The 24,228-nt window shown below is 42.0% G+C and overlaps 1 protein-coding gene and 1 long non-coding RNA gene across 6 annotated transcripts in view; both read right to left on the bottom strand.

Annotated features, from left to right (window-relative positions):
- CASK (calcium/calmodulin dependent serine protein kinase) overlaps positions 1–9,919 on the bottom strand; it is a 204,677-nt gene extending 194,758 nt beyond the window's left edge. For 2 of the 4 annotated variants that reach the window (XM_065677115.1, XM_065677116.1), the window contains exon 1: positions 9,200–9,919. In XM_065677115.1, the coding sequence (XP_065533187.1) occupies positions 9,200–9,258 (59 nt within the window). In that variant the 5' untranslated portion in view covers positions 9,259–9,919. The remainder of the gene's footprint in view (positions 1–9,199) is intronic. The other 2 variants (XM_065677117.1, XM_065677118.1) reach the window with 1 other exon arrangement.
- LOC136013359 (uncharacterized) lies at positions 1,782–4,906 on the bottom strand. 2 transcript variants are annotated; one of them, XR_010612238.1, is made up of 4 exons: positions 4,705–4,906; positions 4,059–4,246; positions 3,549–3,681; positions 1,782–3,444 (listed from the first exon to the last, which is right to left on the bottom strand). It is a non-coding gene; the product is annotated as an uncharacterized LOC136013359 (long non-coding RNA). The 2 variants fall into 2 exon arrangements; XR_010612237.1 differs by having other exon boundaries at positions 3,549–4,246.
- Positions 9,920–24,228: the final 14,309 nt, after the last annotated feature.

Below are 24,228 nucleotides of genomic sequence, written 5' to 3'. Positions count from 1 at the left end.
ATACATGCACACTTCAAAAGCATCTAACCATGTCATAAGCTAATATGCTTCAAAGACTTAGTTCAAACATTCAAAAAACACAAATCCCACATTCACACTTTGCCTTCCTAATTTTAATTTGACTCTATTGTGTATTCAATTTAAATCCTAAATGAGGTGAGGTCCTGACAAAGTTAGTGCTTAGTTTTAATTATGAGGAATGTCTATGTGTATAGAAAGAAAGAAGCAAATTAATAACATAAAAGCAACTAAGTGTGATTTTCGTGTGTGTGTGTTAATAGTTTTTTGTTAATTTAAAACTTATTTTTTCCTTAAAACAAAAACAAAAAAAACCCTCTTTCCCTTTCCTTAGTATTTTTTGGATTACTGCAGAAAAGAGCTTGCAGGCTATCCTTCTGTTTAACATGTAAAAAAGCCAAACATGCTTTATGAAAAGCAACAACAAAGCCTTTTATGATACGGCCTTAGTAGTTCATTGTTGTCAAAGGCAAGAAGAGGGAAGTTGTCCTGAACACTTCTCTCCCTCCATTCCTAAGTTTTCTACCTTGAGCTAGCCCTGACTGCATTGTAGGTCTTGTCAAGCCAGTGAAATCAACAGAACAACAACCCATTCAACAATTAAATATTTTTGTAGTGCACCCGGCTTATATAGATCAGATGAATACTATAGCTGGCATAGAGGAAGGGTGGATATCACAGGGCATGAAACCACATCATTAGAGCAAGACCTCCCTCTTCCAGCAGCAGCAAACTTAATTCAGCTTACATCATAACTGAACTCATATGCTCACAGTGCCTCACACAGAGGCAAAATAAAGAGAAAGGCTAATACTACCATGTTGACAGAATCTACAGACCAGCTATAACTAGATACTGCATTCCTCTGGAATCATGGCATTCTTAAAAAGGCTGCAGGATTACGGAGATGCAGGATTTAACCTCAATTCCCTTAACCTCAATTAGCTGCTCTCTAGTTAGACTAGTGCTGGCCAAACAGATGTTTTCTCTAAAGCCATCTGAACCCAACCTATCTCATCCTGCTAGATTCGAGTTCAACCCTAGCAAATCTAAAGTGTTCCACAAAGATCTGCTCTGTTCTAGGAAAAGTTACTAGATCAGATCAGTATTGATGCAGGGAAGATCCTATTACTAAAATAAATCATTCACTACTTTTTTTTTTTTGTAATCTTCCCAGGCTACCCTCATCCCTACTCTCTAGATAGCCTCTTCACAACCAGTAAGAGGGGGTGGAGGGAAGGTTTGGAGAGGGAAGTAGGATTACCTCATTTGCTTCCTCACTGTGCCTTCCACTTACAGGTGTACAAATGCCTCTAACCAGTGCTTTCCTACTGTTCAGAATTGCTTCCCCCTGTTCAGTAACCAGAACAACATCTGGACGAAAAATTAAAAAAAAAAAAAAAAGAAAAGTGGGCAGCTGACCACTACATTTGCAGCAGCAGCTGCAGCATTTCCCTGGAGCAGGGTAGAAGTAAAGTAATAGGAGACTTGGCTTCTCCAAGGTAGAACATCAGGAAAGCAGTCAAAGGCTTTATTCATAGACCCTCTCCCCAAAACAAAACTGGGAGAATAAAGAAGACAGAAAAACATGCCTGAAGACCTTGTCAGGACAGGTTAAACTTCCCTTCAGGAGAAATACTAAGAAATTTTCTCTTTTGGTTTGTGGTCTTTGTTTGGTTTTGCTTGTTTGTTGGTATTTTGTGTGCATTTGGGCTTTTTCCCCGTCTTGAAAGAGCAATGAACAAGGGACTACCTTTGTACAGATTGTTTTTATTTTTTTTCCTCTTTAAAGACAACAGATTTAATACCGGGAAAATCCATAATGACTTCTAAAGGCATAAAAGATACATGGATACTTTACATACTCACGTAAGAAGACATCTAGAGATGGATTTCATAAAGTTCTGAATATCTTAAAGGCCTGCAAAGCCTCAGCCAAGACATTTTCCCTTACCCCTAGAGCTCTTCGGATCAAAAAGTTTGAAATGTGAACTACCTTCCAAACCCTGGTAACAGTGAGTTTAAATGAAGTTACCCAAGAACCATGTGTTTCCTAGAAAAGGAACACTTTAAAATTGTTTCTCATTCTCAAATACAGCAGAACTAACATTTTAATGAGATAAAACTAGTTTTTCAGCTGAGCTGAAAGTGCTTCCTAAACAACTGAACTGAAACAGAACATATTTTATATACCAGTTTAAATGCTCACTTACACCAAAGCTTCTACTTCTAAAAATTTTGTTTAGAAGCAAGTTCTTTACAACTTTCTTAATTCACGTATCCCAGGAAACGTACTCAATGTTAAATGCTAGGAGTAACTGCTTAGAAAATGGGGATGTTAATAAAAACTGAAATTGAAGTACCTGCAAGCCGTTACATATGCCATTGGGTAGCCAAAGAAGCAGGTGAAGGAGCCACGTGAAAATCTATTTAACCAAATGCTATTTATAAACCTATGGTGCAAGGAAAACACTCAGGACTTAAGGGGCACACGGTGAACTTTGCAAGTACATAAGAACTATACATCAACTATAAATGTCTTCACATGGTGAAGACTTATTTTAATTATTGATTTCTGAAGCAGCAAAGTCAATACAGAAATTGACAAAATATGGACAATACAAGAAAACTGACACATCCTGAGACTGGAAGGGAAGTACAGCCCCATTGTACCTTGAATAGTAACTTTCTGGCTACCCCTGCTCACACTATTTTAGCAAAAAGATATGAAAGTAAAAGAGCAAGGCACTTGTTAACCAAAGTACAGTCACTTCTGTCATTTGAGAATACGTTAGGAAATACTTCTTGGTCCTTTTAGTCCTGAATTTATGCTGTAACAGATTTCTAGTTGTTTTTCTGAAAAAGACGTCTTTGCTTCTCATACAAAGTGAAGTGAAAAATTAAACTCTTACCATGATGCAAGGGTCTTTTATGGTCAAGCTCCAAAAATTATTCCAAACTCTATTTAGCTGTTTTCATTTCAGAAAAAGATACTGGCTAAGAATGGGGCTTAAACACTACTAGTAACATTACTGCAACAGAAACACCAAAGCTTGTGGTGGACTTCTTTTTCTGACAAGGGAGGCATTATTTTCCCCAACAGACATCTCCCAAGAAACACTATAACTCACTCTGAATACAGCAGAAGTTTATTATAAGAAGTTACTAACCTGACACTCTAAAAAACAGTTCAGTTTACAGCTACATTGAAGTGAAGGTTCTCTATTCCCATGCTTTCGATGCCTTGCCTAGGTGTCCCCTTACACGCATCTGACACATGCAAAGAAAAAGGGCTTCTTGAGGTTCTTTCTGTGGGCATATTAACTGATTGGTACACTATCTTCAGAGATCAGTCGAACTTTTTAAACGAAGAGGGATGACAATCCTGGCCACACATGTAATGTATCCTGTAGATGCGTTTTCACACTGTACATTTAAAAAATAATTAAAAAAAAAAAAAAAACTCACTACTGGAAAGGGACAATTCATAGTTATGTTTATCAACTCCAAATTTGGCATAAAACACCTACTTTTAAGGGACAACCACTTAGAATTCTGAAGTCACCATTCTTTAGATGATGCACTACAAGTTTCTGAAGAGTGATCTTTGGAAACATCATATTAGGATTAATACTGCTTCATTACCTTTCATTGTAGTGACACCTGTATGAGATTATAAAAAAGCCACTGTATCAGACAGAGAGCTAAGTAGATGAGTTTCTATTGACATAAAACGTGTCTTTTCTTTCCCTAATATTTCTTTATCCCAGAGCATTTTATCTCAAGCATTGTATTTGATTGAAGTGATTATCAGGGATAAAGCCCCCATTCTTGAAGGCAGCAAAATTTCACACTATTTTAATAAAAAGATCAAACTCTTGAAAATCTTCAAGACAAGGGAGCTTTTTTTATTTCCTGTCCCACAACTTTTCACAGACAGCTGCTCCAGAATCTCAGCAGTAAATTGGTCTGAAATTTTCTAATTTTCAGTCTCAAACTACTCAGGACTAATCTGCACACATTTGCTCATGTGCCCTTACCTTCAAGGGCTTCCTTCTCTTAGGTGTTTAAGCACAAAAACATACTTGTAAAGCCCTTCACGATCTTTCTCAGTTTGCATTTTCCTAGATCAAGTTCCTTCAAACCCCTGTCTTAAGTGAGGCTCTACTTCCCAGTCATTACAGCAGTCTTGTTCACACCATATGGATTTATGTCAGAATGCAGCTGCCTATCAAAACAACAGAAATGGAGAGTGATTAAAATGATGTAGTTTGCAACCAGGTATATTATTCAGTGTTCACCCACAGTTGAACCTCTTAAGTATAAACAAGTCACTATTAAAGTTTCAATCCATAGCAGAATAACTTAGCTAAGGAGATATTCTAGCAACTACATACTTCAAACAATCTAACATTATTTTCCTGAAGCAATGCACATTATGACCTCATGCTTAAATCAAATATTCATTATCATCTGTTACACTTAAACACTGTAATACAGAAACCAGTGCACTAATAAAACATTCTCGTCTATTTCAGTCTTAAAAACCCCTCAAAAGCTAAACCACACAAATCACTTTCCATGCTCCAGAGAAGTTCTCTTCCCTCTCCCCACTTTCTAAACAGTGACATAACACAGTTGTTTCACATTTTCATTTGGTTTGTTAAAATTACACCCATCAGTTACCTGCATCACTTCACCAGGAGATGCAAAATTTCAAGTGTATACAGAAAAAGTGCATTTGATAGTGAACAGTATTCTCACTCCTGTGCAGAGAAAATTAAAGCAACGATGAAAAGAAAGTATCACTGAAACCATCAAAATACTTCTAGATAGTTTTGTTATCACAATACTTCAAATTATAAACATTTCCCTTGGACAAAGAATCCATGAGCTCTCTCCTTTCTTTCCTAAGCACTCCCAGTCTACAGCATAAATACAAAGCATCTCCATGTCAAGGTAAGAGCTTAGGATGGAACTGCAACCACCATCCTCCTGCCTAACTCCAACAGGATACAAGCCTTCAAACTTCTAATGCAAAACAACCCCGTCCCCTGTCCTGACTAAAGACCTTGTATCCTCCTGCACATCTTTTGCAGTGTTCCAACAGTGCTAGTAGGCTGTTGAAGAGAAACACCTGCAGGCTTCAGGCACTTAAACTCTTCTTTACTAGATGAGCCCAAGCAGAGAGAATTATCCTATCACAGGGGAAGGAGGGGTGAAAACAAACTAAAATCCTCAAGCATGCAGGGCAGAAAAGGAACACACTGATCCCAGATGTATTGCAGAGAACATCCTGAAAGCTACAATAGTAGCAGCACCGCTCATCACATTATACGTTGGCACTAAAAAAAACTGCACTACTACTATGCACAATGATTGTTCATACATAATTCACCAATGGAAGGCAAAATTACAAAAATTACACTTTAAGTGACAATATGAAGACTAACGATTTCAACTGGGATCAATGCCCTTTTTAAGAAGAGTAAACATTTATCAACTTTATCACACACTATTTACAACTTAAAAATTTAGAGATTTTTTTAAGCAGTCTGCAGTCCTTTACAGTGCTTCCCTCATGCTAACATAATTGGAGATGAATCTGAAGAGGTACAGAAACTCAAAACCAGATGATGTAAAACAAAGTCCTTGCAGAACAAGGACTCTATCTCATGTTCTTGTCTTCTAGATTCAATACCAACTAAACACAGGCATTCTCTCTTTGGCATAAATAAAACTTTTGCTATGTGTATGTGGAGCTCGTATGATGAACTCAGACCAGTTTTCACCTCAGATGAATACCCAAGATGTTTCAACACTACACCTACTATGTTTTATAAACAAATAAATGCGTTTTTCAGTGAAAGTGTTAATAAGAAAATTAAGTAGTACATTTAGAACGATTATCTGTGAACTGTCAATCAAATGCATGGTCTGATCGACATAACAAAAGGCTTAAATATTTTAGACTATGTACTTACCCAACCCTATTCTACGATTCTATGATAATCAACAGGAAGAACCTCTTCAAAGTCACCTGAAAGAAAGTCTAGGGGAAAAAATAGCACACCTGTGTTTTCCATCACTACCAGTTTGTGTTTTTCATCACCACCTGTTATCCCGAGATATGTTAACATATTTTTGAAGCCTAGTGTAGAAATCCCAATTTACTTCTTGCTTGAAGTGTGTTTGTGTCAGTCAAGTCAGAAGACAAGACAGTAAACTTAGAACATAACACACCTGGCAAAATAAAGTTGCATGACTAATGATAGGATCATAAATGCCGCTTTAAAAGTTCAACAAGAAATTGGTATTGTTATTCCAATTTGTATCTCCATATAGCTTTCAGCGACAGAACAGTATACTGGAAATATATGGAAATTAAGATCTCACTTTCCTTTATTTTTTTTTTTTCTCTCTAAAGGAGACAAAATAGTTCTCTTTATCCCTCCTGGCCTTTCTTTTCAATATGAAAAATGCATGCTTGCAGAACTTAAACACATTAAATGTCACACGATAAACAGTTTATCATTGTCACTCCAATCCATTCATATACTATTATATAGTAAGTGTTCCACATGCCAGCACACCAAAAGCTATCATCACTGCATTTACACAAAGTAAATCTTGTCAGTTTATTATATTTTAAAGCGTTTAAAGTTTATCCTGAACATCAGAATATGCCTCAACAAATTGGACTGCATACTGTCAGCTAAGAAACTATCTCCTTATTCAGCTTGTGAATTGCATGGGAACTTTGACTAAATATTCAGTTATTTTACAGGCAAAGATCTCTTTCCCACACCCTTTGTGAAAATACCTTTTACTACCTTACATGACAGTGGTAACTACCTATTTAGAAAAGATAAATTACCTGGTTTAGTATTTGATGTGTCCGAAACACAAATCAGGGCCAGATGTGCTATTTGCAAGAATTAAATTACTGTATCAATCAATGATATATCACAAGAATGTGCAGACATTTAGCGGATGTTTCACTGAAAGAGGTTTAGTAAGATGCATACGTAGCAATTGAAAGCAGATTTACAGCATCTTTCCTCAAGTTGCTTCCAGGCAGCCAAGGTGGTATCCAAAATCTGTAAGCTAAATAAAGGTGCTGCATTCCTGGTTCCCTGGAATTCACCTGCACAGCATTGCAATGAAATAGGAATTACTCCTTATACAACTGTTCATGACACTGTGTATTTATTTTAACTGCGGTTTTTTTTTGGTTTTTTTTTTTTTTAGAGGACTGATATGACATCTGTGCGGAAAAGCCTGAGCAATCACAACGAGCTATCAGCCCTTCTCACCATCACTGCTGCTATTTTCAGTGATCCACCCTGGTTTTGCTACAGTACTCTTGGCGGCATTATGCTACTGTGATTCAGTATTTATCTGTTACATCTAGTTACATCACAACACTATCTATACTACCAAAATTTCATGCAGAACTTCTGCAGCTAATACCGAACCCACAGTTTTTGAGCACTTTCTTCAAAATTCTCAGATCACAAAACAAAAAAGCCATTTGAGGTGTACAAACATCTGGACTCCTGTGAATCATCCATTCTCTAAACGGGTATGCGGTCACACATAATCACTGCACCGTCTTTCTAACAATAATTAGGTATGAATAAACTAGTGAGTGAACTGCAGTGGCTAGCACAAAACCACTCATAAAAGGAGTGTTCCAAAAATTGTCCTCAAAACATGCTTAATAACCGAGTTTTGTTTCTGAGCTACAGAAGCTCCTCACCAACAACCAGCATTACACTGAAGCAATTGCTTAGCGATTATGGCAGCAAACAAGGCCCTTTAAGCTCAATATATTAAAAAGTTGTGTTGAGAGAGGTAGCAATACATTGTGAAATGACAGAATTGAGTGCTGAAACTCCTGCTGACACCAAAGTCACCTGCCAAGTCCAAGACTCACATTTTCACGTAATCGCCAGGAAAGATTAATCCGAGAATATTTGCAACCCCAGCTTTGAAAGTAGGCAGCACTTGATATAAACTGAAAAGCATACCAGTGGAGAGCAGGCAAGAGAATACATGCAGAAAAAATCCTTTGTTTATAATCAAAACATGGTGAACAATTACTCTTATAAAATTAATTGTCAGGAAGAAAAAACTCCAGACACACCAAACGGTGTCACTACTAAGGCTTCCACAGCAATCTCAGGTTTGGAATCAGAAACACATAGAAAATTACAAAGTCACAATATTGCTACATCTTTCATGTGCATTTTGCAACACAGACACAACTACAGAAAATACGTGAATGACAACAAATAAATAAAAACGGATTTTGAAACTGAGCAGTCACAAAAATGGGCCAGAAATAGAGTTCAGCTTTAATTCGCTATTACCATACGAAGTGGGGGACTCTATTTTCTTGGTGCGATCACACCGACTGAGACTTAAACTGTCATTTCCATCCACCCTATAACAGTGGCAACCCGAAATAGGCAGCTGGGGAACGCCAGCAACTACCTCAACTCTTAGGCTGGATACAAGCCTCGAACACCGGTTTAATAGCAGTTGCATAATAAGACTCAAAAGGCCAAACACTCCTACTGCCTTACACATCTCTATTTCCACACGAATGAGAATGGAGGGAAAGATCTGGACGAAAACCGAGCACTACCCGAGCTGCCACTAACAAGCTGGTTATTATGCAGCATAGGAGAGGAAAAAACAACACCTGGCGCACCGACATGCAGACACCCAGTGAATAGGTGGATCTACGGAGAGATATCTTCCCTTTCCCTTCCCCAATAGGCAATCCACGATGGGTGTGCCAGGAATGGGATATAGGGGGGAGGAGAAGAAAGGGGGTGGGAAGTGGTTGCCGCTTGCTGCAGCCAGCCTGAGCGATGGTGAGGCGGTTAATCATGGTGGCTGAGGAAACATCGGGTCACTTCTCCCCTTTCCGCCTCCCTTGTCATAAGGACGGTGGGCAGCGTGGCGGAGGCACCCACCGTGCCGCCGCCACCAGCCGAGGCGGGGACGACCCGGACCCGGCGCCGCTCGCACGGACCCGCCGGCGGCAACTCAGGTGGGTCCCGGGCAGAGCGAGCATCCCTCAGCCCCCGCGCCCGGCGGGAGGGGCCCGGGGCTCCCCCTCCCCCGCTCCGCCCGGCCCTGCCCGCCTCCCGCTCCCCGCGGGACTCACTTGCCGATCACCTCGCAGAGCTCGTACACGTCCTCAAACAGCACGTCGTCGTCGGCCATGGTCCGGGCCGGGGGGATCAGCCCGAGAGGCGGCGGCCCCGGGGAGGGGGAGCGGGGGGGAGGGAAGGAGGAGGGAGAGGGGCGAGGGAGGGGGAAGGGGGGACCGCGGGCACGGTCCCCGCCGCGCGGCGCGCTCCCCCGCCGGTCAGCGCCAACCGCCACCACCACGGTAAATCCCGGCCGCTACGGCAGCTCCAGCCGCCCGCCCCGGGGGGCTCCCGCGGCCGCGCCGGGACTCCCCGCTCCTCCTCCCGCGGCCCGCAGTCGCCGCCGCCGCTCCCCGCGCGTGTCACACACTCCGCGACCCCACCTTCCTCCGCCCCCCACCCCCCCTCCCTCCCCTTCTCAGCCGGCTACTCCCCAGCGGCGGCGGGCGGGCGGGCAGCTCCGGCTTAGCGGGGCGGCGCCAGCTCCATGGAGGGGATCGGCGCGGTGGGGAGCGGGCAGCGCCGTCTCGCTCTCTCGCCGAGCGGGCGGGGGGTGAGGGGGGGGGGGGGCTCGTCGGGAGGGAGGATAATGGTGGGAGGGGGAGAGGCGGGGAGCTGCAGGCGCGGCCGCTGATCACGCTCCCGGGCTGGAGGAGGAGGAAAGGCAGCGGCGGCCGCGATAGGCGCTGGCTTTACTGGAGGGCGGGAGCGCGCGGGCGCGCCCCCGCCACCGTCACGCAAAGCCGTCACCGCGCGCGGGCGCGCGCACGCACAGCACGCGGGGGGCTGCGCTCGCTTCCGCTCCCTTTCGGCCACCTCCTCCCGCCCCGCCAGAACCGCGCGCGGGGCCACGCCCACCACCCGTTTCGGAGGGGGGGGTCGGTCCGGTGTGCGCAGGCGTGGGCTGGGGTGACGTCATGCGCGGGGAGTGGGGTTTGGCAGCGCGGTGGCGGGTGTTGGAGTTACCGTGCGTGAGGGTGCGGCCGGGCCGGGGGGAGCGGCAGCGGGAAGGGCTGGGCTCGGCGGGGCTCAGGTGCCGACCGTCCTTATCTTTTCCTCCGCCGACCGGTCGTTGAGCGCCGGTGGCTTCGCGCTTGGCTGGTGCCGCGGCCGAAGGAAGCACCGGCGGACACTGAGGCCGCGGGGGAACGCGGCTCTGGGGCCGTATGCGCGTTGGCAGCTACGGGGAGGGGAGGCAGAAGGCCTGGTGCGCCCTGAGGGGGTCGCGATGGCTGCCGCTTGGGCGAGGGGAGCCGCGTTTCAGCCGCACGCAAGCGTGGTTTCTGGTGACGGGCGTCCCTTCGCGTTTTCACTGTAGTAATAAAGAACCTCTGTGCAAAACTGGGCTTGGAGAGCTTTGTCCAGGGGCGGTTGAAGTGGCTTTTTTTTGGGTGGTTTTGGTGGTTGTTGTGTTTTGTTTTGTTTTTTTTTTTTTTTTGCCTAAGAGGATACAAGCATTTTCTGGAGCACAATTTGAGCCTTCTTTGTTATTAGGAAAACACTTATCTTCACATTAGTGCTAAAAACAGTGAATGAAAAGAACCTTTAGGAAGTGCTCTCAATGCTCTTCCAGTTGGGCTGCTAACCGGCAGCTCTTGTTTCTATTAGTAGCTACTTAAAAACAACATCTGAGATAGTTGGTGACTTTCAGAATGTTAAGTACTTCACCTGATACATTGCATTACATGATTTTTAACGTTGCAAAGAAAGCTGCTTATGAAAGATAGGCGCAAGTTGCAGCTGTGTGCTTTCGCAAGTTTTAAATTGTATAAGAAAGCAAAGCTCTCTTATAGTAATTAGTTGGGAACTATTACAGTTTACAAAGTGTTATTTTTTGCCAAAGTACTTTAGCGTACACGCAACTTCTTAAAAATCATTAACAAAGCTAAATTATACAGTTGTTACCCACACAGAGGAAAAAAAAAGCCTGTCACAGCAGAATTACCTGATGAAATGGTTTAAAGGTTAGATTTAAAATGCAGAGCTGACCACACTTCACCAAGAACACCTTGTTCCTGTCTCCAGATAAATTCAAAAGAAAAAAAATGAAGAAAAGCAGTAAAAATTACTCCATTTCTCTATTTCACAATGTTAAGATACAAGGTGAGAGACATTCCCGTGAGGCTGCACTCTATGTCATACAAACCTTTAGAAAAGATTTAAACACTGTCTGCTCTTTGGAAAAGCCACTATATTTAGATTGTTCCCCAAATTTCATGCAGCAAGCATGGGTAGACATTTGCCCTCACATAGGCCTCACAGCAGTGAGTTTTAGAATACGGGTGAGTATTTGTTTAAGTTTTCGGCTGAAATTGTCATCTACTATGTATTTCTGGTGTCCTCAATATAAGAAGGACATGGAATTGTTGGAACAAGTCCAGTGGAGGGCCATAAGGGGCTGGAGCACCTCCTGTACGAAGATAGGCTGAGAAAGCTGGGGTTGTTCAGCCTGGAGAAGAGAAGGCTGCGTGGAGACTGCATAGAAGCCTTCCATTATCTGAAGGGGGCCTTCAGGGGTGCCGGAGAGGGACTTTTCATCAGGGACTGCAGTGACAGGACAAGGGGTAATGGGTTCAAACTTAGTGGAGATTCAGGTTGGATATAAGGAAAAAATTCTTTACTGTGAGAATGGTGAGGCACTGGAGCAGTTTGCCCAAAGTAGCTGTGGCTGCCCCATCTCTGGCAGTGTTCAAGGCTAGGTTGGATAGGATCGTGGGCAACCTGGTCTGGTGTGTGGTGTCCCTGCCCATGCCAGGGGGTTGGAATTAGATGATCTTAAGGTCCTTTCCAATCCTAACCTTTCTACAATTCTACAATCTCATAGAATCTACAATTCTACAATCTCGTATGTGGAGCTGTCAAGTTAACAAGAAATAATTATACAAAGATGTGTGAGAAAGAAGAATGCTCATAGCAGATTCCTTCCCGAGCTGAGGCAAATGCTTCTGCTATCCAGCAATGCCACTTGATAGATGTTTTCCTCCCTCTGGGTGCTAAGTGCTGAGGGTCACACTAGGCCACATCACCTGTGTGTGACAGATTAATCTGGAAACAAGGAATACCAAGCATAACACAAGGGTGGCTTTGAGCCAAAGTGTTGTAACAGAGCAAACCCTTCAAGACCTTTGGATGGCGGTTGGGTCCATCTGGGGATGATGCAGCACATAGGATGGTTTTCTGCTAAGGGATGGGGTTTCACAATACAGGGTTGGAGAGTTGTGATGGAAAGGTAGTTTCTTGGAAGACAGTGAACAAAAAATGGACTTCCATGAAGAGAGGTGGTTCATTTCATTCACTGGCATCTAGCTTCTCTGAAGGGTCCTACTGCCTTTCAGGCTTCCCTTCCTTTCCCTTCCCTTTTTTCCCCTTTCTGGAGCAAAGGAGACATGCTTGTTAAAGCAGCTGTAGCACTTGTTGCTTAGGTTGACAAGAAGCAAGGCAAATCTATCAAAGCCTACAAACTGTGTCAGTTGTCCACATTCAGTACAGGGGAAGAGCAAAAACATGTTTTACCTACCATTGGAGTTGCATGAGAAGAGCTTGTCTGAACTGGGATTTGCGTGCAGATCACTGAACGAGCAAAAACAGCAAGGATACCACTGCATCAGCAATTACTAGAACAAATGAGAAGTATGCTGTAACTCAGGTTCAGATTGAATGGGCTTGAGAAAATACGAGCATTCTTTTGCCAGCAGTCAATACCCAGTAATATGGCCATTCAAGCAATGCATATACAGACATGTTTGTGATTGTGAACGCATGCCCGCAACATAAGAAGGATGTGAACCTGTTGAAGCAAGTCCAGAGGAGGGCCGTGAAGATGATCAGAGGGTGGGGGCACCTCTCCTGTGAAGACAGGCTGAGAGAGTTCAGCTTCTTCAGACTGGAGAAGAGAAGGCTCTGGAGAGACCTTCAGGGAGGCTTCCAGTGCCTAAAGAGGGCCTACAACAAATCTTGGTAAGGACTTTTTACAAGGGCATGTGGTGAGAGATGAGGTGGAGGTAGTTTCAAGCTGACAGGAGGGTAGACTTAAATTAAAGGAAGAAATTCTTCACTGTGAGGGTGGTGAGGCACTGGAACAGTTTACCCAGAGAAGCTGTGGCTCCCCCATCCCTGGCAGTGTTCAAGGCCAGGCTGGACGGGGCTTTGAGCCACCTGGTTTAGTGGGAGGTGTCCCTGCCCACAGTAGGGGGGCTAGAACTCGATGATCTTTAAGGTCCCTTCCAACCCAAAACCATTGTGATCACCATTTTGTGATGAATTTCAGCTACAAGTTTGAAAGTGGTCATTTCTCTTTCCCTTTCACAAGCAGGCATTCTTGTTTTTCACCCACGTATCCAACACATCTTATAGATTCTTGCTTTAATATAAAAGTTCAAATTCTGAAATATGTGCATCTAACATCTTACTAAAAAGTATGTATTGTCATACAAGCAGAAGAAACTTTACACTTGAGACCTGGAATGATTTACCGGCAAGGATAATGGTTGGTCTGAAAACAGTGCAGAGCATCACTTGTTTCAGGGCTGGAAGAGGGACTTGTTCCTAGGTGAACAGCAAGAAAAAGGCACTGACTATTCACAGGAAGGAAATGCTTTATAATCCCTAGTAGCCTTCCCGAAACCTTTGCCCGCTGCCTGTCAGGTTCTGAACTGCTAGGTGAAGGTGTGGTAAACCACTATTGTTTCATTAGAAAGTTTATTTTTAAGTCCTTAGAAAAAGCCAAGTGTGGGCTTGGGCACTTGAAGACTCATTTCTTAAATTTCATGGGGTTCTCAAGTTTTGTTTGGCTGTGTCCTGTGCAGGGTGTGCACAGACAGTCTGCACACTGCTCGTGAGTGTCCGCTTAAACCATGACAGTGAGCCATAGGGAAGGTAAGTTTCTCCAAAGTTTGCTTATGGAATTATAATTATCAATTAGTTACATCCAAACAGCTCTTATACTGTTCCCATTTAAAAGTGTGATGTGAAAGGTATGTGACAATGAACAAAAAACGTCAATGGTTTGATAGTTAAACCTTCCTACCAAAAAAAGGTAGGAAGCACCAAATTCTGTGCCTTAGGTTCCAGGTATAATAAGGCCTCAGTTACTTTGATCTGTAACGCATGTATCAACTCACTCCCTCTTACAAAGTTTGAGGATGATACTGACACTGAAGATGAGTATAAACTGTTTGTACTTTGTAAGAGAGAATGCTGGAGGCCTACCAGATTGCTGACAAGTTTCCATATTGTTTAGGAGTGCAAATTCTTTGAATTGAAAATAGTTCATTTTTTGGACAATAGAAAGGTATATTGCTTGCAACGAAAAGACAACATTTTGATCATGCTAGATGCAGACCTTTTCAATCCACTTAAAAAATGTTGGTCAAAATAACCCTGAAAAGCCATCAGCCAGCCCTGAATAAGTCTGGATAACTTCTTAAGAAAGCATATAATTAAATCAGCTTATAAATCTACTGTGTGGTCGAGCAATCTGCAGCTGCAGAGCTCGGGTGTAGCACACTGCACAAGTCATGCCACACCGTAATTAAGGAGGCTGGCTTCCCATGACTGCATGTCTTAACAGATGAATGACGTTTGTCTAGGAAGATAAATCTCCATTTTTCTCCTTAGTGGAGGTGTTTTTTTTAAGTTCCTCCACAGTGCCAATTCTCCATTGTTCAATGAGAAGTGGACTTTCACTGCCACCGTTCCTCATTGAAGACATTATCAGGTCTCTTCTTTGCAGCCCCCTATCTTCAAAGGAAAGTTGGAGCTTATCTCTGGAATCCGTACCTTGCCCCCATCTAATTCTGTTGAAACAGACAACCAGGTCCAAAAGTTCCTGGGAAAGGTACAGGCTTGTATATACATGTGACCATGGTAAAGCGTAAATGTAATTTCTCAAGCAACTGGCTAAGAGCTGCCTCTCTTGAATGAGGAATTCTTTTTCACTGCACTTCAGACATGTGGACCACATACCCTTCACCAGACCGTTGACTTATTCTGACCCAGCCACTCAGCTGCGAGAGTGTCAGGTCAAGTCATCAGCTGGGTCGTGGTCAAGGAATGGTAAGGGAGAAAGTCACGTTCCTCATCTGTAATTAGGCTGTCATCATAATTAAATATATATTACAGTAACACTGCTGAAGATAGATAGTAAACTAAACCAAACCCAAGCCTATCTGACACTGCCAAAGAAGCTCACGGTCACCCTTCAGAATTGATTTCCGAAGGTGAAACAGTCTCAGGTAGGAACAGCTGGCAACATAAAAAAAACCCAAAAAACACAGAAATTACACAATCCCCACTTAGTGAAGTTGCTTTCTTCACTTTTCCTTGCCATTCTGGTTATTTTCCCCTTCCTTGTTTACTGTGTAGCTGTGAACAATCTTGGTTGTATTACTGGAGGTGCTTATTTCTTTCTCCCCAGTTGCAACTTTTCTTCATTAATGGCTATGGATTAAATAATAAGAATTGTGGAGGAAATCTCTCCATGTTGCATTTATTGAAACTTTTTAAAATTAAAAAGAGCTTACAAGATATACAGGGAATAAAACAAAGTAATAAAAACAACTCATAATTTGGGTTATCTTTTGTTCATTATCCTAAGCAGAAAATTGCAACCATATGCTACAGTTGTGCACCTATGTAGACAAGAATAATTAAAAATCGCATCACAAGTATAATACCAGAATGCTACATACTAGCACTGAAACAAAACCAACAACCAACAACAGGCCACCTTGTATTTTCCTTTTATATCTTTCTTTTCTTCTTTGTTGCATTTCTTGCCCTCTTACTACGTTTTGTAGAAATGTATTAAGCTCTTTTGAGTAGACATGTGCCACCCTAATAGTTAAGAACTCCAGAAGGGCCCTGCAAAGCAGAGAAATTTCCCAGCGGGGCTTCGGTGTAGATAAATGGCAAAGAATACTGCATCTAGAGGAAATCGTCATCTACACCACCCACACGTGATGATGAATTTGGAACAATCAGTTGCAGCTCTGGAAAGAGCCCTCAGATTCAACATGGCACTTCTCTGAAACCATTGCTGCAGTGTTCAGTGACAGTCCAAAAAAAAGCCAATAAAATATCAGGCATATCAGGACAGGCATGAAAACAAAGCATGGCGTGTGTTTTTGCATCCATGTGAAGCTCTTGTTCAACCACAGCTGGAGGGCTGGAACATTTCAGGACTCTCTGTCTCCAGAAGGACACAAAGGAGTTTGCAAAGGAACAGCCAGAGAAGGGAAATGAAATGAAACTGAGGATGAGCTATCTGTCTTGCCAGGAGAGGTCAAAGGGCTGGGACTTGCCAATTTTAAGCAGAGACACCTGAGGCAGGATATAGTTGAGTTTTACAAAAATCATGAAGGTGGTAGATAAAGTGAAGGCAGAAATGTTATTCACCAAATCATGCAATACTAAAAGTAAAGGGTGCTCAGTAAAATAAGTAGGAAGGTAGTTTGACAGATACATGAAATACGTATTTAAAGTAGAAAAAACCATACACACACACTGGATAGCAACCTCTGAGAATGTGCTGCCACAGGAGATGGTGGACACCAATAGTGTCAGCAGGTTCAAAAAGGAATTAGACTATTTCAGGGATGACACATCGCTAGAAACAAATACTGAAAGCAATAGGCAGGGGTGGGCTATGGAGCACCCCTACCTAGTACAACAAGCGTAGACACTGGGGAAGTGGAAGGAAAATGACTGCGGGTAGTGACTAGACTTTCATGTACTTTCTAAATTACATCCTACTGCCACTGCTTCATTTTCATTTTTGAAGGTGTAAAATACAGTCTTTCACTACAAATTATGCTACTGGCTTCTTTACATTCAGGGAAATCACCAGCGTCAGCATACCTGGAATGCAAAAAATATCCTTAGCCAGGAAGGCCTTGTTATCGATCTCAGTCTATCCCCTATTGGGTAAATAGAGCTAGGTGGACCCATTAGGGCATTTCTTACATTTTCAACCTTTTAGCTTCACTGTATGTTTAATTTTTCATTTGCAAATTTGTCCTTTATTTTGTCCTCATTCTGCCACCAATTTATTTTCCAAACCTTGTTTGTGCGGTTTGAGATACCTATTTTTTCTTACTGCATTTCCCAGATAACTATTCTATTAATGTGCAGTAATGCAGTCCAAAAGCTGACAAGACTTACAGTGGAAGACTTATAAGACACAGCTATAGCTTTACCACTTACCTTATAGCCTCAGGGTAAGCCAAATTTACCACATTTTATAACTTCAGAAGAGAATACGAATACAGTAAATAATCATTTGGCAAGAATTCTGTCTTACTCTCTGTCACACAGCTTTTTTTCCCTTTCCTCCTGGTTTTCTCAGCCTACTTTTTTTCCATATGGGGTATAGCTTCAGAGAGGAGAGCAAACACCACTCCGCCTGGCCATCTAGTTATTTCCCACTTCCCTCTCCCTCTTCCTTATGCTTTCCCTTTCTGAATTGTTCTGCTGACACTGCATGACAATTCATCCTCAGACTTTGAGGCTCTTTTAAAAGAACAAGCACACCTGCAGTGGAAGGAGTTAATATTGACTTCTTGATTCAGAGTGGCCAACTTACCATTGGAAAAGCTGCTTGTGAGTCTTTTGCCTGCAGAAATCCAATTCATAGATTGTTTGCAACAGATCTTTGAAATTTAGCAGGGAAAATGTCCTAGAGAGCAAAGATGTATGCTATTCTGTGTCCCATGGAGTTCTATTCAGGTCTGACACAGGGAGAAGCTGGGAGAAAAGTATTGTTTTTTTCCTATGGCTTATGTTGGCAGCAGCACTCTGGCAGCCATCCAAGGGACCAGCCATGGGCATTCTCGTCCCAGGCATTGTCCACTGCACACAGGATTGTGCTGGGAGCCTGACACTCTGGCTGTAGCTAAAAAGCTGTCATGAAAGTGAAGGTTAGAGACAGCGGAGAGAGATAAAACAAAACCATGCTCTGTAATAGCTCTCTCTAAACCCAGCACATAGTATCTCTTTGATCTCTTCCTTTAAAGGCTCAAGAGCACCCTTATTTTGAAGAAATTCCAGCCATAACTCCCCTGATGATCACCTGTGTGCTGCACATGGTCCAAATCTGAGCAGAGATTTTTAAGAGTTACTTGAGGCCTTTCATTTAAGGAGGGAAAAACGCTTCCACAAAAGCAAAATATTTTTTCCTTTGGGAAAAGGCTTTTTGTGTGCAATGTGTGAGGTGGGAAGAAGTGGGTGGGGAATCTTGATGTTAGGATGGGATATTGACACACAGGTGAACAAATTGTTATTTATTTTGTAGTAAAATGTGGTCCCTGGTGATGCTTTGCTCACTGTTTATAAATGAGGCCAGTATGCTCAGCTTCAGGTTTTTTTCAGCCATCAGTGCTCATCTGGAAACAAGACTTTGCCTTCAGTTTTCTCACAGCTCTACGTGTACAGCAACAACAAACACATCTCTCTTCACCAATGTAAAATCCGTATGTTATGATAAAGGTAGAGGAAAACCAAGAATCATGGAAATATGTGAACAGTTTCTAAAGAACTGTGAATACCTTTTCTAACTTAAGTTATATTTTACAGATGATAGCTCCTTATCGGAAACTCTGTCTGATGCTGGTAATGTCCTTAGCACAGGTAACGCAAAAGCATCTAGCAGAACTAAATTCTCAAGGTTATATTTTTGCCATAAAATAAGGAGGAAAAAGCTTTAGGAGTAATTATGTTTTCTGTGAGAAAAGAATCAAAATAACACTTTTTGATGAATTCTGAAAAAAATTCTGATTTAGTTGCTGTGAGGCTGGTTTCTGGGCTACATGACCTTCTTTAAAAAGAACTTAAGAAAATTCGGGCTCTGATGATGGAAAACAGGGGTCTACTTTAACATCTCCTTTTTCCCCCACCTCTGGAGCAGAGGCTATGTTGCCTGTCACTCAGACTCTGAAATACCCACTTACAGTGCAGTTTTAGGCTAATTAAACCCAGTGCTGTTGCTAACAGTCCACCCAGACTGTGGGATGCTGTAACAAGTACAGGGAAGCATCCCTGAAGCCAGCCCAGAGCAGGAATACACTCTGGTGTCCTCACCATGCTGTCACTATGTGTCACTCAAATCCCTCTGGCTCCCTTGCTGTTTGGGTTCTCTTTAAGGAAGATTTACAAATACCATGGTGTATGTATGTGTGCTCCACACCCACAAGCTTTGGGCGTGCCTGTGCTCAGTCATTACAGTTTTGGATAAAGGACAGCTCTGAGACTGGAGGCTCGAGTTCAGTCATAGTAACTGATTCTTTCAAATCAGAACAAAACGGAATCAAGTGTTTCCTTGTTTCAGAAGGAAGGAGATACTGTCTAAAAAACTTCGAACTTAGCATTGGCAACTAATAATTAACTGTTAAGTACTTATTTACAGTAATTGTCAGAACAATGGGTAAACCCTACCATGAGTGGAAAAGCTGTGACTCATAGTGCCAGTCCTGATGCTGGTTGCATGGTCTGTCCTTTGGCGCCTTTGGTTGGAAGTATGAAGGTAATCAGAGAGCAGATGTGGCCTACTGTAGTTGTATCTGTCCAGAAGGATGTCAGCTTGTCAGCTCAAGAATGTGAAGGGGCTGCACACCAAGAATGGAATATATATAGGGAAACATTATTATTACCTCTGCTGTATAGCTACAGCCAGTGCCCAGCTGTTATCTCAGGTAACCAAGATTTTAGCAAGTGGTCATTAAGTCTCTTTTCTCATCTGGTATGTTTCTAATCCAAATCATCTCATATAACTTTAGACACCAATTGCAGAAAGTTCTACATCTGGGATAGTTTTCTGGGCTTCTTTTACAGCCAGTCAACAGATAAAGGCATGTCTGGGGCATAATCACTCTGGATATGTTGGGGAGGCAGCGAGTAGCTCCACCAAAGTTCCTGTGTTTCTCTTATAACAAATAAGGGTATTTTGCCTTTGATCTTCCAGAGGGGTGCTTTAAACTATTCCATTAATATAGTAATGACTGCCATAAAAGATAACAAGAAATTACTAGCTTTTTAAAAAGTAATGAGAAAATATTATTTTTTTCCTCGTCTGGCTTTCACTTTCCACAGAAGTGAAAAAGATGTCTCCTCCACATGTCTGTGTTGTCCTGCGACCAGCAGGCACCATGGAGTTTGATAGGGATCTGCTTTACTTGGAGTATGAGCTCTTAACAAGAGCTTTGCACTCTGTACCTTGTATTTAATGACTGGTTCAGGCCAGAACCTCTTAAAGACATGGTTCTCAGCAACTTCCCTCTGCATCCTGAAATTAAGTATTAACATAATAAGGAAGTTCAGATACTAACTTAATCTAACTTAATGAACAAGCACACATTCAGTTAGTCTCTGAGGTACTCTGCACTGATTCATGGAATTGGAAATATCTCCCAGAGTATCAATACTCTTGCTGTCAGATGGCATCAAGTCTGTTAGTGCCAGTTTTGCCATGTTCTGAAACTAATTCATCTCAATCTGTTGTGGCTGTTGGCTGTCAGAATTTCTTAGGTACAATGGCTGTGTTGGTACTCCTCCTTTGGAGAAATTGTCACTTATTCGTCTGCGTAAGTCCACCTGGTGTGTCAAGTTTGACCATAGGATTGTGACATTATTGCTGTTTGTCGTCACTGCTTTTCATTACAAACAGTCTCTCAGCTGTTTTTACAAAACGGTGACAGCTCCCGTTACCCCAGATTTTGTTTCCCTTTTACCTTCACCCCACCCTGCCTTTTCTCGCATAAATCTGCTGGATGTCCATGACTTTGACATGAGTTCCTAACAGGCGCTCAAGAGCAGGCGATCTTGTTTTCAGTTTTCTGTTGAATAAAATGTCAGCAAGTAACAAGTCATGTTACAAAGGTACCACTCTGTTGTTTAGCGGTACCAAGTACAGATCAGAATTGGCATCTGTTCCTGTATATTCTTGAACCTATTTTCTGATAGCCTTCAGAGGCTAGAGATAATGGAGGCTAAGATTATATGACTAAACTTATATTTTAGAGCAGAACAGTTAAGCATGCACATGTTAAATGTCAGACATTACTATGTCACATATACCAAGCCCAGCATATTGAATCAAATTTGGGATGTCATCTTTCTAAGCTGTTTTGTTTTCTATCAACAGTATCTCAGGAAAATGCAAATATTCTACATACGTATTTCAGAGTAAGGGATTGCTGACTGCATATTTTCCTTTTGATCCAGGACATGTAAGTTAGTTTCTCCTTTTCACAGAGAATAAGAAGTTGCTGTGCCATATGACAAGTCTTACCACTTCCTTAATGGCATTGTTTCCCTAAGATCAGGACAAACCTCTAGTCCTTCTCTTGGAGTTTTCAATCCCTAAGTGGGTTTCCGCTGACCATTTTATGATTTTCCAATAATGTCTTAAAAATGACCTCTCCGGTGTCTTCAAACATCCATCTGGTGCTAAGAGCTTCCTCCAGCTGTAGAGTGATAAAAGTTATCAGTACAGAGAGTACCGTGTCTTGGGCAAGGTATGTAAATAGTTATCATTTCATTTTGTAAGTAACTTGTTCGTAAGAGAAGTTTTGACAAAGTGCATTCTGTTTTTATAGAATCTTCCAGATTCATGTAAAATCTGACTCTGGACTTTGAATCACAGCCCTATTGTTAATTAGGAGAGCGTGTCTCCAACCACTAAAAGTTTCCTAGGTTTACATTCAACTTGTAAATCCCATATCTGTAGCTGAATATCCCTCTTTAAAGAACTATTTCCCAGGTCCCTATGGCTGACAGTCACTTTCAGCTAAACTTGAACTCTGGGGAATGAGAGTGTGAACCACTCTAGCTGCAGGGCTGTCAGCCATTGCTTTCCTTGCCTTTTGAGGGCACTGGCATTTTGTTGACACTCCCAACATGCATGCCGCTGCTGTGCAGCTCAAAGAGGACTTGTGCCACTGCCTTTCTTGGAGCAGGTGGCAGAAAACTGTGTCGTGATTATTTTTACAGGCCTCTCTAACTCCTTTGGTTTCTCAAAAGCTTTGCCACTGTTGGTGGTGCTCATTTCTCAAAGTCTTTGCCATGCCCTCTGTTTCGTAGTGTGGCAGGCTTAGAAAGCTGGTTCTGGCAGCTCCATCAGGCACAAATTTGCCTACAACATTCGTCTCTCCAAGGAATCTTTAAACCCTTTCTTGTCTGTCAGGCTAGGTATACTAATGATAACATCAACCTCCCTTGTGTGATCATTTGCTAAACCATTCTAGAGAATAAGCTGGATTAATGAAGACATTATTTAAATTGCTAAAGCTGCCCAGCTCATTCTGACTCAACACATGAGCTTCTGCCACAACTGCTACAACCAGAATGGATATCTATCTGTCCCAAAACATCCATCACATCCCAGTTACAAGATTATACACCTTAGATTAAACGTCATAAACTAAAGCAGCTATGACAAACTTTCTTAAGAGTGTGCTCATATGCTAAGCTGGTTGCATATGAAAGTGCGAAACTCTGCATAGGTTAAGTTGTTCTGTTGAAAGCTCTTTAAACATGTCTCAGATATCTGTGCTGTCCACTGAAGTCTTCAACTTTAAAGTTTTAAACTTGTCTAAGATACCTACTTTAAATTTGTCCAAGATATCTGCCTTAATCTTGTCTCAGATATCTGTGCTGTCCATTGAAGTCCTCAGTGAAGTTATAGCCTTAGCTCATTTGATTTTCAGTCCCAGGCTTTGTTCTGAAAGCATACAGAACCAGGATGTTTGAATGAAATCTGATTCATTCCCTGTCTGATACCTCACTGACCACCATGGCTTAACCTGGCTGTCAGCACCAGCTCCTGGCTTCTTCCGGAGCTCTGGAAAGCTGCGGTACCCATGCTGGCCAGCCTTAGAGATGATACTGTCAGCTAACAGAAGTTGTGGTTCAGAAAATGTTCTCAGGTCTTGCACTTAGAAGTCTATGGATGGCACTTACAACCATCATTCATCTCTGAAATATGCTCTCTAGTGCTGAAAATGTTTACAGAATAATTTGTTGTGGATAGGCAAAAAAAGCTGGCAATTTAATTGTAATTAAAAAATTTCATTTCAGCACTTGAGAGATTCTACCTTCAACGTGAAAATGTCAGAGGTCTCAGCAGTCCTGTCACCCTTGGCAGACCTGTATGCTGTTAGTCAGCAGACACCTGTTTTACTAGAATTACAACTGAAATCAGAAATTAAGATTTTCAAAATAACTTCTGCTTTTTGTTTTCTTTTAGGTTTAACTTCTCACTTCAAATAAGAGGAGGCTGCTAATATAACTGCTCTGTTTCTTAGATGCTACATTAGGCATTTGCCCGATTTTTCATTTTACCTTTTCCTCGTTAGGCTTTGATTTTTCATGTTACTCAAACGACACAGTAGCCCTAAATATAGCAGATGATTGCTCATTAGACTCTCTAAAATTAATCTTATTAGAAGAGTTGATTAAACTTAGCTCTTGACTAAAAACTAATTATTTTCTTTTTCTCTTAGTCTCAAGGTCAATTTTAAGCACCTTTGTCATTTTTTGACAGGTAGGCAAAATATTTTGGAAAATAAATTGATGTGAAATAGTATAGAAAAAGCTTTGTTTCCACATAGTTTTAAACCCCTCGAGTTCAATCCTGCAGCACACTGGAAGATCACATCTAGAATTTATTCCTTAAACTTGGGAACTCTCATATGTAAGGTCAAGTGTGTGTTTAAGTATCTGGAAACTTTGGTTTGTCTGTTTAACTGAATCAGACTTCTCTGTATGGTGATATCAAACTCAAGTGCACTCTGAAAGCATGTCTGGCTCATTTTCAGCCACTGCAGTAAAAAGACCTTCCTCCAAGGGAGAGGTAATGCAGGAGAGATACTAACCCAGGAATCCCCCACCAAATTCAGTATGTAGCCTGAACTGTATAGTTATTTCTTTGCTGATGGTTCTTGCCACAGAACACCAAGCTTTAGAGTAGGTCTTCAGGTCATATAGACTAGACATACAACATGAGGAAAACATCACTCTAAACACACAGTTCTGTGTATTTTTACCCCTGTCT

The sequence above is a fragment of the Lathamus discolor genome, chromosome 4 (genome assembly GCF_037157495.1).
Source record: "Lathamus discolor isolate bLatDis1 chromosome 4, bLatDis1.hap1, whole genome shotgun sequence".
Classification (NCBI taxonomy): domain Eukaryota; kingdom Metazoa; phylum Chordata; class Aves; order Psittaciformes; family Psittacidae; genus Lathamus; species Lathamus discolor.
This window is presented reverse-complemented; position numbering and strand designations above follow the sequence as displayed.